Genomic DNA, 14,296 nt, shown 5'->3' on the forward strand with positions numbered 1-14,296 from the left:
TTAATTAATAGTTGGCTTGTTAAAAATGTTACAATTCGGGATACTCAGTGTGTTGATACTCTTTAGTTTGTACACAACGTCACACCACAGTTTTTCATCATTTTCTTTCTTCAGCACGGCAGTAACTTTGAACGCTTCATATGGTGGAATCAACACCTCCTTTTCATAATTCCCCATCTCTGGGTAGGACTTCAGGTCAGCGCCAAAACATGTCTTTATCACAAAGCAGGACTTCTCTCCAAAATGTGTCAAGTTCTTTAGGAAAGAACTGGAGGCAAAGAGGCCAAATCTGATTTCCTTGTTCACTTCACCTGCAAACTCCATGTTGGTTCTCCGGTATGTGGTGTGACAGCCCTGTTGGTTTTCTTTTAGGAGGCGGAGAGCATCAGTCAGCAGGAAATGCAGGGAGTGGAACTGGAAGGAGGTTGTGTACACTGTTCTATTGGTCCGGACTGCTTGGTTGAACGCTCTGTATATCTTAGGTTGACCTCCTGTGTAAGCACAGATATCCTTGATATGATTGTGACTAAGTTTGTCTAGTTTTTGGTTCACTATTATTTTTTGTGGCACATTTTTCTGCTTTCGTCCAGGCTTGTTCAAAGATCCCTCTTGCATTGGTTTCATTTCAAAGATATTCCTTCACCTTTTTGCCCATTCTTTTCAATGCAGCCTTTATACATGTCGTCAACAGACTCAGGGACCATGTCTAAGGGTATGGGGGAATTGAGACCAGGCTGACGGAGATGAACCTTCAAAGAGAATGGAGGGGAATAACAGGCAATAACTGTAAAAACAGAGGAATATTTAGTAAATATTTAAATTATCATTCTCTCTTCTCTCTTTCTAAAATTCATTAATTCAAATTCAATATGTTTTAATGGCATGAATACACACAATTATAAACAACAGTGACAACAATAAAAGTAGTAGCTATAATAATATAATAATATATACGGTACCAGTCAAATGTTTGGACACACCTACTCATTCAAGGTTTTTTCTTTATTTGTACTATTTTCTACACTGTAGAATAATAGTGAATACATCAAAACTATGAAATAACACATATGGAATCATTTAGTAACCAAAAAAGTGTTTAAACAAATGAAAATATATTTGAGATTTGACATTTTTCAAACTTGCCACCCTTTGCCTTGATGACAGCTTTATACACTCTTTTGGCATTCTCTCAACCAGCTTCATGAGGTAGTCATCTGGAATGCATTGTTGTGTTCGTTTCATGTTAATTCAGTCTGTGTTCCCGGTCCAAAATGACCGCCCCATTATAGCTGATTATAAATCCATAATAACACATATATGATCACCCAATGTTGTGTTAGATCTTTTTATCAACTTAAGTTCTTGTGAACATTACAAGTTTTGAACTTCTATTTGCTATTCATGGCCTGTAGGCCTCATTGACCTGAGCTCATACAACTCGTTTTAGAAGAAAAAAAGCATAATGTATAGATTATTTTGACTATAACAAATACTCAGATGAAACACATGGTGCTATTTATCACAGACTACTTTTTGTCAAAGTTTAACAAGGACTCTCTCCTCCTCACCAGTGTCATGATCAAAGATAGAACCAAGAGCCTCACATACAGTACATCGTTTGGTCATTGTGCTGCCACAGAATGAATCGTGAGCAAGGCCTCAAAAAAGCTTTATATACCAGAGCTGTGAGAAAAGTTCTATATATTATTGAAACAATGTTGCGATTGTTTGTGAGAATGCCAACAGGTGTGGTTCCCGTGGGGGAAAGATTCCCATGGGGGTTGCCGTGGAAGCCAAGAAGCGGAGTGAGGTGCTCAAACACACATGCGTGTGGGGGTCTGGGAGAGGAAGTGTGTCCATCTGATGAATGGGCATGTCCCTGAACTCTATTTTATACACTAATTGTAGTCTCACCCATTCATTTCTAATGACCAGACATTTTTGACCGGGAACACCACCGGTGTAAAAAAGTTAAATAAAACACCCAAAATGTAATGAAAATCATCAAAATGTATTTTGTTTGTTCAGATGCCCTGTGTGGACAAAGTCCTGGAACCTTATGACAATCAGATTAAATGAACAACATTTGTCAGAGAGAAAACTTGTAAATCGGTCCAATTCGACCGGAACACAGCAGGAGGGTTAACAGGCGTGCCTTGTTTAAAGTTAATTTGTGGAATTTCTTTCCTTCTTAATGTGTTTGAGCCAATCAGTTGTGTTGTGACAACATAGGGGGGATATACGGAAGATAGCCCTATTTGGTAAAAGACCAGTCCATATTATGGCAAGAACAGCTCAAATAAGCAAAGAGAAACGACAGTCCATCATTACTTTAAGACATGAAGGTCAGTCAATCCGTAAAATATCAAGTGCAGTCGCAAAAACCATCAAGTGCTATAATGAAACTGGCTCTCATGAGGACCGCAACAGGAAAGGAAGACCCAGAGTTACTTCTGCTGCCTGCTGCAGAGGATAAGTTCATTAGAGTTACCAGCCTCAGAAATTGCAGCCCAAATAAATGCTGAGTTCAGACACATCTCAACATCAACTGTTCAGAGGAGACTGCGTGAATCAGGCCTTCATGGTCAAATTGCTGCAAAGAAACCACTACTAAAGGACACCAATAATAATAAGAAATTTGCATTGGGCAAAGAAACATGAGCAATGGACATTAGACTGGTGGAAATCTGTCCTTTGGTCTGATGAGTCCAAATTTCATATTTTTGCTTTGGTTCCAACCACCATGCCTTTGTGAGACGCAGAGTAGTTGAACAGAAGATCTCTGCATGTGTGGTATCCACCATGAAGCATGGAGGAGGAGGGGATGGTATGCGGGTGACACTGCCTGTCATTTATTTAGAATTCAAGGCACACTTAACCTGCATGGCTACCACAGCATTCTGCAGTGATACTCAATCCCATCTGGTTTGTTTTTCAACGGGACAATGAGCAGCCAACAAGTGCTCAGTTTATGTGGGAACTCCTTTAAGACTGTTGGAAAAGCATTCCTCATTAAGTTGGTTTAGAGAATGCCAAGAGTGTGCACAGTTGTCATCAAGGCAAATGGTGGCCACTTTAAAGAATCTCATGCCTTAAAAATCCTTCTTTAACCTGTCTCCTCCCCTTCTATATGAGATCATAGCTTTCACCTGGATTCACCTGGCCAATCTGTCATAGATAGAGCTCTTAATATTTTGTATACTCAGTGTCCACTGAGACAGAGAGGCGTTGTTTTATTCAAATGCTTTCTCCGGTAAGATTGACGTATCTTGCTGTCAGTCAAATTATAAATATTTAGAGACCTCCCCACAGTTTGACTTTGTTGCATTTAGGGGAGCTCAGGTCTCACACTTGTTGCTGAGCCCCCCCACCTGTAATTTGCACTCTGAATGTAACCAAAGAAGTTACGTGAAATTAAAGAGTAACAGATAATTGGAAGCCATCAAGCCTCACGCTATCATTAATTTACAATTTATTTTAATAATAAAACCAGCCAGGAAACTCCTTAGTTATGACTTGTTTATTCAATGTCAGACTGATCAACTATAAGCAGAGCAAAGGGTGGCTAATTTGAAGAATCTAAAATATACAATACATTTTGATTTGTTTAACACTTTTTTGGTTACTACATGATTCCATATGTGTTATTTCATAGTGTTGATGTATTCACTATTATTCTGCAATGTAGAAAATAGTACAAATAAAGAAACTCTTGAATGAGTAGGTGTGTCCAAACTTTTGACTGCTACTGTACGTATATATATATATATATAACAAATAGAAAAAAGAAACAAATACATATATAACACAAAAATGTAATACTGTAATACCTCTCGCTTCTACACACTTCACACCACTCTATACATAGTCACTTTAATAACTCTACCTACATGTACATATTACCTCCACTAACCGGTGCCTCCGCACATTGACTCTGTACCGGTATCCCCTGTATATAGCCTCGCTATTGTTATTTTATTGCTGCTCTTTAATTATTTTTTACTTTTAACTTAACACTTTTTTTTTCAACTGCATTGTTGTTAAGGGCTTGTAGGTGAGCATTTCACTGTTAAGGGCTTGTAGGTGAGCATTTCACTGTTAAGGGCTTGTAGGTGAGCATTTCACTGTTAAGGGCTTGTAGGTGAGCATTTCACTGTTAAGGGCTTGTAGGTGAGCATTTCACTGTTAAGGGCTTGTAGGTAAGCATTTCACTGTTAAGGGCTTGTAGGTGAGCATTTCACTGTTAAGGGCTTGTAGGTGAGCATTTCACTGTTAAGGGCTTGTAGGTGAGCATTTCACTGTTAAGGGCTTGTAGGTGAGCATTTCACTGTTGTTAAGGGCTTGTAGGTAAGCATTTCACTGTTGTTAAGGGCTTGTAGGTGAGCATTTCACTGTTAAGGGCTTGTAGGTGAGCATTTCACTGTTAAGGGCTTGTAGGTGAGCATTTCACTGTTAAGGGCTTGTAGGTGAGCATTTCACTGTTAAGGGCTTGTAGGTGAGCATTTCACTGTTAAGGGCTTGTAGGTGAGCATTTCACTGTTAAGGGCTTGTAGGTGAGCATTTCACTGTTAAGGGCTTGTAGGTAAGCATTTCACTGTTAAGGGCTTGTAGGTGAGCATTTCACTGTTAAGGGCTTGTAGGTGAGCATTTCACTGTTAAGGGCTTGTAGGTGAGCATTTCACTGTTAAGGGCTTGTAGGTGAGCATTTCACTGTTGTTAAGGGCTTGTAGGTAAGCATTTCACTGTTGTTAAGGGCTTGTAGGTAAGCATTTCACTGTTGTTAAGGGCTTGTAGGTAAGCATTTCACTGTTAAGGGCTTGTAGGTAAGCATTTCACTGTTAAGGGCTTGTAGGTGAGCATTTCACTGTTAAGGGCTTGTAGGTGAGCATTTCACTGTTAAGGGCTTGTAGGTGAGCATTTCACTGTTAAGGGCTTGTAGGTGAGCATTTCACTGTTGTTAAGGGCTTGTAGGTAAGCATTTCACTGTTGTTAAGGGCTTGTAGGTAAGCATTTCACTGTTGTTAAGGGCTTGTAGGTGAGCATTTCACTGTTAAGGGCTTGTAGGTGAGCATTTCACTGTTAAGGGCTTGTAGGTGAGCATTTCACTGTTGTTAAGGGCTTGTAGGTGAGCATTTCACTGTTAAGGGCTTGTAGGTAAGCATTTCACTGTTGTTAAGGGCTTGTAGGTGAGCATTTCACTGTTAAGGGCTTGTAGGTGAGCATTTCACTGTTAAGGGCTTGTAGGTGAGCATTTCACTGTTAAGGGCTTGTAGGTGAGCATTTCACTGTTGTTAAGGGCTTGTAGGTAAGCATTTCACTGTTAAGGGCTTGTAGGTGAGCATTTCACTGTTAAGGGCTTGTAGGTGAGCATTTCACTGTTAAGGGCTTGTAGGTGAGCATTTCACTGTTAAGGGCTTGTAGGTGAGCATTTCACTGTTAAGGGCTTGTAGGTGAGCATTTCACTGTTAAGGGCTTGTAGGTGAGCATTTCACTGTTAAGGGCTTGTAGGTGAGCATTTCACTGTTGTTAAGGGCTTGTAGGTAAGCATTTCACTGTTAAGGGCTTGTAGGTAAGCATTTCACTGTTAAGGGCTTGTAGGTGAGCATTTCACTGTTAAGGGCTTGTAGGTGAGCATTTCACTGTTGTATTCGGCACATGTGACAAATACAATTTGATGACTCCACATACTGTTCTCTCTCTCTCTCTCTCTCTCTCTCTCTCTCTCTCTCTCTCTCTCTCTCAAAATAAAATTTAACTTTAAGGGCTTTATTGGCATGGGAAACATATGTTAACTTTGCCAAAGCAAGTGACGTAGATAATAAACAAAAGTTAAATAAACAATAAAAATGAACAGTAAACATTACATTCACAAAAGTTCCAAAATAATAAAGACATTTCAAATGTCATACTATGTGCAAATATTTCTCTCTCTCTCTCAAAATAGTGTAGTATCTTACCATCTTGGAGTCCACACCCAAAGTCCAAGCCTGGATGAAATACAGCACAGCAAAGGTTAGGATCTTGTGTCTTGGGAAAATATCTGCTGAATGTGGCAGGTTTATGCTGGAGTCCAGCCACTGTATAGATGGCACCTAATCCACCAGAAAATATCTGTAGAGGGATGTGAGTTTGCACAGAGCAATAGAGGTCACATTCTAATGCACGGACACAGGCAGGAAACACAAAATGACTTCTGAGAATTGTTTGTTCACACTTCTTTCATGCTGATCTATGTGTGAACATGACTAACAACAGCAACACCACTGCTGATACTGAGAAAAGGTTCCCATAGTAACAGTACAGAAAGACCCTTAAACCTCATCATCATCCTTCTCCTCTAATCATGGACTGATTCAGGTCTGGAATACTGATAGAAAATATACCACTTTAATCAATCAATCACCCAGAATAATGGAACGCAGCACTGCAGTGAAGCTTGAGGCCCCCAGTCCAGGGTTTCCCAACACTCTTCTCAGGGACCAACAGACGTGTCACATTTTGTTTTTAGCCCTAAACTGGCACACTTGATTCTGTCTACCAACCATCAACCCCTTGACTAAATTAAGCAGGTGTGCCAGTCTGGTGATCCCCGAGGAGAGGGTTGGAAAGTACTGAACCTAAACATTATTATTTGTTATTTTAGTACTGAACCAAGTAAGCAACCCTGGTCCTGGAGTGCTGCAGGCACTTCATGTTTTTGATTTAACCGACCAGGAAGACCAGGTGTGTTGAATTTTGTCATTCACTTAACTGATCAATTAGCTCAGTTGGTCTGGTGTGGAGCCTAGTTGGAACAAAACCCTGCAGCACTCCATGAACAGGGTTGCTTACCCTTGGCCTAGACTAAGCTTTGTCTGCCTATCATTCCTTTAGCTGGTTGAGTTAAATACTGTCCTCTTCTGGCTGCTGTGAGGAATGCACCTTTTCAAGACACTAAGGCCTCTGTGTACATTAGTGTGTGTTTGGTTTTCAGTGGTCTCTCCTGCCAGTGTCCAGGGTTTGATTTAGACAGTGTTCCAATATTCTAATACTGCTGGTTATGGTTGTTACCTTTCCTTTGTTATGACTGAGATGTGAGAGACCTGGTAGGTTGATAGAGTTCCATCATATTGTGTTCATATGGTGAGGTCTTTCTGATCTGTGGTGGAGACAAGGAAAGGAGACAAGGAAAGGAAGGGATCTGGCATTAGTGTTTGGAAACATTGCTGCTGAATGTGTGAAGTTTATATTGGAGTCCAGCCACTGTATAGATGGAATAGAGATCAATATAGGTCACATTCTAACACACACTCACACAGGCATAACACCAGCAACACCACTGCTGACACTGAGAAAAGGTGTGTGTGTGTGTGTGTGAATGCGTAACAGTACAGAAAGACCCTTGAACATCATCATCATCCTTCCCCTCTAATCAGGAAATGATTCAGGCCTGGAATACTAATAGCCACTATACAACTTTAATCTATCAACTGATTGGCAGTTGTGAAGAGACGTCCAGAATTGACTTAATTGAAGTTAGTGTATTACCGGATAAACCAGGTACCGCTTGTACACTTCTTTCTCTGTTGCACTCTCTGTGTCTCTCTGTGTCTCTCTCTGTGTCTCTGTCTCTCTTGCTCTCTCTCTCTTTCTCTCTCTCACCCTCTACCCAATTCTTATTATCCTTTCTGATTTCCCCCTTATAGGAGACAAAATGTCCAGGGGGGAGTATGTTGTAATATTTAGTCTTTTGTTGTAATTGTTGTAACCCATTGTTTGCTGTTGCTCCACAAATAAAGAAATTACAGTAAATATCCCCCCACCAATCGGTAGTTTCCAGTATCACTTTATTGGACAATTCAACTTGTGTCATGTTATATTACATCTTAATCAGTGGCCCATGTAATGTTGTAACTTCAGTTTGTCTAAATGTAGTACAGTGAAAGTGAAAACTTAAAGGACGAGACATACAGTATTCAAGCTCAAAGATTTTCTTTATTCATTTTGCCACAGGCTGCAGAAGGTTTATAAGTGCTTTAAAGTCTCCTATGGAGTCTGAAACACTATAATACAAACATCTTAATAATCACTATTTCTGGTAGTCAGGATGAGGTTTGTATTTAACATTCACCAATGAACCAATTAACTTACTACATTAAAATCTTTAGACACTGAAGACACATTGTTTGGCTTTAAGAGGATAAGCAGACTGGATGTTTGTCCCTGAATATAATTTAAATCAACGACTCAAGATCAAGAGATTTTCTTAGTTAATAATTGTTTACTTAAAGAGTTTGCAATTCAGGTTACTCCTGGGCTTGGTGATACTTTTAAGTGTGTACACAACATCACACCAAAGGTTTTTATAATTCTCTTTCTTCAGCACAGCAGTAACTCTGAACACCTCATACGGTGGAATCAACACCTCCTTTTCATGATTCCCCAGTTTGGGGAAGGACTTCAGGTCAGCGCCAAAACATGTCTTTATCTCAAAGCAAGACTTGTCTCCAAATTTTGTACTAATTCCCTTGTCGAGAGAGCTGGAGGCAAAGAAGCCAAATCTGATTACTTTCTTAACTTTACTAACAAACTCCATGTTGCTTCTTCGATACGTGGTGTGACAGAACTTTTGGTTCAGTTTCAGGAGGCGAATGGCGTCAGTCAGGAGGAAATGAAGGGAGTGGAAGTGGAAGGAGGTGGTGTACTCTGTTCTATTGGTCCGGACTGCTTGGTTGAACACTGGGTATATCTCAGGTACCGCTGCTGTGTAAGCACAGATAGCCTTGATATGATCATGTGTAAGTTCTTTAGGAATGTACTTGGACTTGTCCTTTTGGAATCGTTGCTTCACATTCTCAATAGTTGCACATCCTTCTGCCTTCATCCAGGCTTGTTTAAAGATCCCTTCAGTGGAGTTTTCATTTGGAAGATATTCCTCCTGCACCTTCTTGTACATTTTTTCAGTGCAGTGTTTGTACTTGTCGTCAACTGAGTTAGGGACCATGTCTAAGGGTACAGAGAAATTGAGACCAGGCTGACGAAGATGAACCTGGAGGGAAAAAAATAGAATTTATTTAATTTAATTTAAATTCTTTCTCTCTCTCTCGTTGTTGATTTATTTTCTTTCTTTCTCAAGTACAGTCTAAATAGTGTAGTGTCTTACCATCTTGGAGTCCACACCCAAAGTCCAAGCCTGGACTAAATACATCAGAGTAAAGGTTAGGATCTTGAGTCTTGCCATGATGTCAAAATATGTTGGTCCAATGGCAACTTGTACTGGAGACGAATTGTCTTTTAAGATACAGAATCAGCATTGAAATGTTAAACTTTCAGGGAGCCTTGTTATACCAGGGGTCTTGTGTTTATTTTCACAGTCCCTCCTCTCTTGCTGAGAACAGACACCTACAGGCACAAGTACCCCTCAAACCACAACCCCCTTACCACAGTACACACACACTTTTTCTCAGTATCAGCAGTGGTGTTGCTGGTGTTAGTCATGTTCACACATAGCTCCCCGGGTGCCGATAACGTCGATTTAAGGTAGCCCCCTGCACATCTCTGATTCAGAAGAGTTGGTTTAAATGTGGAATACACATTTCGGTTGAATGCATTCAGTTGTGCAACTGACTAGGTATTACCTTTCCCTTCACATACTCACACATATACTGTACAGTGTGGTGCCAGGTTGGGACAAAATCCTGCAGTACCTGCTGCACTCAAGAAATAGGGTTGCTTACCCCTGGCCTAGACTAAGCTTGTCTGTCAATCATTCCTTTAGCTGGTTGAATTAAATACTGCCCTCTTCTGGCTGCTGTGAGGAAAGTACCGTGTCAAGACACCAAAGCAGTGCACATTTGTTTTTTTTTCCTAGCTCTATACAGTTGATTCAACTAATCATCAAGGTTTGATCATTTGAAACAGCTGTGTAGTGCTCTTGCAAAAACAAAAAAGTGCACTCCTTGGGGTCCCGACAACCGCGTTTGGGAAACACTGCCCTGAAGGCCTCTGTGTACATTAGTGTGTGTTTGGTTTTCAGTGGTCTCTCCTGCCAGTGTCCAGGGTATGATTTAGACAGTATCCCAATATTCTAATACTGCTGGTTATGTTTGTTACCTTTTCTTTGTTATGACTAAGATGTGAGAGACCAGGTAGGTTGACAGAGTTCCATCATATTACATTCATATGATGTGGTGTTTACAAAGGAACGCAGACAAGGAAAGAAGACAAGAAAAGGAAGGGAGCAGATTGAGACTATTTGGACGTGGCCTTAGTGTTTGAGAACATAGCTGATGAATGTGTCGTTTATGCTGGAGTCCAGCAACGGTATAGATGGCACCTAATCCAGCAGACATATCTGTAGAGGGATGTGAGGTTGCACAGATCAGTAGAGGTCACATTCTAACACACTCACTCACTCACGCACGCGCTCACGCACAGGCAGGAAACACCACACGGCTGCTGAAAATTGTTTGTTCACACTTCTCTCATACTGATCTATGTGTGAACATGACTAACAACAGCAACACCACTGCTGATACTGAGAAAAGGTGTGTGCGTGTGCATGCGTGTGTGTGTGAATGCATAACAGTACACGAAGACCCTTCAACCTCATCATCATCCTTCCCCTCTAATCAGGGACTGATTCAGGCCTGGAATACTAATAGCCAATATACCACTAATCAATTAATCAACTATCAGAGAATAAGGAAAACAGCAATAAGGCAAACCTTGAGGCCCCTAGTATAAACTTCAGAGCCAATCAAGGATGGCAGAGACGGGGCACCGCCTGCTATGAGAATCAGCTGATAATGGGTGACTTTCTCTCTCTCTCTCTCTTTCTTTTTCTCACTCTCTCTGTCTCTGTCTCTTTCTTTCTTTCTTTCCCTACCTACCTACCTCTACCCACTCTTTATTGTCCTTTCTGATTTCTCTCTTATTGTAGACAAAATGTCCAGGAGGTTGGAGAGTATGTTGTAATATTTAGTCATTTGTTGTAATTGTTGTAACCCATTGTTTGATGTTGCTGCACAAAGGAAGAAATTACAGTAAATATTCCCCCCACCAGTTGGTAGTTCCAGCAGAGGTGGGACAAAGTCATTGTTTTACAAGTCACAAGTAAGTCTCAAGTCTTAGCACTCAAGTCTCAAGTCAAGACAGGCAAGTCCGAGGCAAGTCCTACATTTTTTGTTTAAACAAGTCATATGGGTTCTTCACCAAATGTAATACCATTTCATATTTTTAATAAGAGTAATAGTTAGTATATTACATTTACGCAAATCATGAGTGCTTTAAAATATATATATATATTTATTGCTTTCCAAATAAACATAATATTTCCATGGAAATACATGGGTAGCCATGAGAAAGACCCCCCCCCCCCCCATAATGAGCAACTATCGAAGATCGCTATGGTGCACAATCAGGTGATGTAGGCTTGTACACAATCGCCCAACACACACACACACCACACACACACACACACACCCTCTCTGTGTGTGGTTACAGTAGGCTAACGTATGTCAATGGTTTTAGGAACAGCAGTAACATCAGGCAGGATTTAGGCTACCAACTGCCTAGCCAGTTGTAGCTCAATCTTGGTGCAATGATCACTATCCCGCACTGACTGACTGGTTGGAGGCTCATTGACTTCATGTTACGTTAGCCTACATGCTACACAAGCAAAGTTATATATAGCTGTCGGCTATATTAGCCACGACTTACCGTTCTCTGTGCAGCTTCAAATGTCAAACAAAGTTGGAAGTTGTGGCGCCTCCATCTGTCATTTTCTTCCTGCAAGTTTTGCAAGATGCAATCTGTTTTTTGTTGACTACAGCATAGTCTTCGAATCCGAAAATAATAATTTTGGGTATCATCTTTCCAAGGGCTCCGACTGAATTCACCCACCGACATTCCTCTGCACTGCCACACGCAACTTTGTCTCAGATGGCAAAACTTTATTGGCTGCTGTCCGATTCAAACTGTAATCCGTTAAATGAAGAGTTGATGCGCTGCACACTTTTTTTAATAGTATCATTTTTAATATTTGGTCTTGGGGAGGGTATCAAGTCAGGTCGGGTCAAAAGGCTCAAGTCCAAGTTAAGTCACGAGTCATTGGTGTTAAAGTCAAAGTCGAGTTGCAAGTCATCATATTTGTGACTTGAGTCTGACTCGAGTCCAAGTCATGTGACACGAGTCCACACCTCTGGCTTCCAGTATCACTTTATTGGACAATTCAACTTGTGTCATGTTGTATTACATCTTAATCAGTGGCCCATGTAATGTTATATCTTCAGACTGTCTAAATGTAGTACAGTGAAAGTGATAACTAAAAGGATGAGACATACTGTAGTCAAGCTCAATGATTTTCTTTATTCATTTTGCCACAAGATGCAGAAGGAATATAAACATTTATATATAACAAAACAAATACTTATCTAACACAGAAATGTAATGCCCCCCTCTCTCGCTCAAAATAGGGATTGGGATAATAGCTGAATATGTGAAGTTTATGCTGGAGTCCATCCACCGTATGGACGGAACCTAATCCAACAGACATACTGTAGCTGTAGAGGGATGTGCGTTTGCACAGATCAATAGAGGTCACATTCTTACACACTCACACACACCCAGACACAGGCAGGAAACACCATATAGCTTCTGAGAATTGTTTGTTCATACTTCTTTCATACTGAGCTATGTGTGGACATGACTAACAACAGCAGCAACACTGCTGATACTGAGAAAAGGTGTGCATTTGCGCATGTGTGCGTGTGTGTGCACGCATGTGTGTGTTTGTGTGTGTGTGCGTGTGTGCATGCGCATGTGTGCGTGTGTGTGCACGCATGTGTGTGTTTGTGTGTGTGTGCGTGCACGCATGTTTGTGTGTGTGTGTGCGTGCGTGTGTGCCTGTGTGTGTGTGTGTGTGCGTGCTTACATGCAAGCATAACAGTACAGAAAGACCCTTAAACCTCATCATCATCCTTCTCCTCTAATCAGGGACTGATTCAGGCCTGGAATACTAATAGCCAATATACCACTAATCAACCAATCAATTAATCAAATATCAGGGAATAAGGAAAACAGCACTACGGCAAACCTTGAGGCCCCTAGTATAAACTTCGGAGCCAAACAAGGATGGCAGAGGCGAGGCACCACCTGCTATGAGAATCAGCTGGTGATGGGTGACATGCCTGTGGGCCAATCAGGGCGCGGCACTTTGTGAAGAAACGTCCAGAATTTACTAATTGAAGTCAGTGTATTACCTAATAATCCAGGTACCGCTTGTAGACTTCTTTCTCTCTCTCTCACTCTCTCTCTCTCTCTCTCACTCTCTCTCTGTCTCTCTCTCTCTCTCTCTCTCTCTCTCTCTCTCTCTCACTCTCTCTCTCTCTCTCTCTCTCTCTCTGTCTCTCTCTCTCTCTCTCTCTCTCTCTCTCTCTCTCTCTCTCTCTCTCTCTCTCTCTCTCTCTTTCTCTCTCTCTCTCTCTCTCACTCTCTCTCTCACTCTCTCTCTCTCTCTTTCTCTCTCTCTCTCTCTCTCACTCTCTCTCTCTCTCTTTCCTCTCTCTCTCTCTCTCTTTCCTCTCTCTCTCTCTCTCTTTCTCTCTCTCTCTCTCTCTCTCTCTCTCTCTCTCTCTCTCAAATTCAAATTCAAATTCAAGCTGCTTTATTGGCATGAAAAACATTGTGTCAATATTGCCAAAGCAACAATGTATACAATATACATTGTAATAAAATTATAAACAATGACAAATAATAATATAGAATGGCAGTAAATAATAATACAAAATTAAATATAAAAATAGTAACAATAAAATGGTAACAGTCAATAATTGAATGTAATGTAATAAAAAAATGAAACTATAACTAACTTATAACTAAATAACGGTCATCTTCACCATTACATCGGCACTACAACTACTATCATCATTACCACTACTACCACCACCACCATCATTAAACTGCTATCATTACCATTACCACCCATACCATTACTACTTGGAATGAGTAACAACAATAATAATAGTAATAACAATAACAGTAATAACAATAACAGTCATAATAAGTAACAGTCATAATACTGCTTACTATGCAGATGTTATTATTCAGTGTCCCTCAGGCTATGGCAGGCAAATACATATTTGGCTGCAAGAGGAGCCATTGCTCCTTCGCCCATGAGTATTTTTAGTTTTTCCTCTGGGTTTAATAAGTTAAAATTTGGAATAAATGTAGACATTTCTGTGAATAATGAATCTCTTGGTGAGGAATATTTATCACAGTAAAGGAGAAAGTGCATCTCTGTTTCTACATCCCCTGT

At 40.6% G+C, this 14,296-nt stretch overlaps 1 protein-coding gene and 1 pseudogene across 1 annotated transcript; both read right to left on the reverse strand.

Moving 5' to 3' along the window:
• LOC120035043 lies at positions 1–6,223 on the reverse strand (annotated as a pseudogene).
• Positions 6,224–8,260: 2,037 nt separating this feature from the next.
• On the reverse strand, positions 8,261–9,220 carry LOC120034684 (T-cell ecto-ADP-ribosyltransferase 1-like). The gene is made up of 2 exons (XM_038981288.1): positions 9,143–9,220; positions 8,261–9,028 (listed from the first exon to the last, which is right to left on the reverse strand). The coding sequence occupies exons 1-2, from the start codon at positions 9,218–9,220 to the stop codon at positions 8,261–8,263; spliced, it is 846 nt and encodes a 281-aa protein (XP_038837216.1).
• Positions 9,221–14,296: the final 5,076 nt, after the last annotated feature.

This window comes from Salvelinus namaycush, chromosome 42, assembly GCF_016432855.1.
Source record: "Salvelinus namaycush isolate Seneca chromosome 42, SaNama_1.0, whole genome shotgun sequence".
In the NCBI taxonomy this organism is placed as follows: Eukaryota; Metazoa; Chordata; class Actinopteri; order Salmoniformes; family Salmonidae; genus Salvelinus; species Salvelinus namaycush.

Excerpts from the sequence above, each read along its gene's own strand:
- LOC120034684 (XM_038981288.1), bottom strand. The coding sequence starts at position 9,220 with ATGGCAAGACTCAAGATCCTAACCTTTACTCTGATGTATTTAGTCCAG. Across the intron at positions 9,029-9,142 it reads TGGGTGTGGACTCCAAGATG|GTTCATCTTCGTCAGCCTGG; the intron begins GTAAGACACTAC and ends TTTTCCCTCCAG.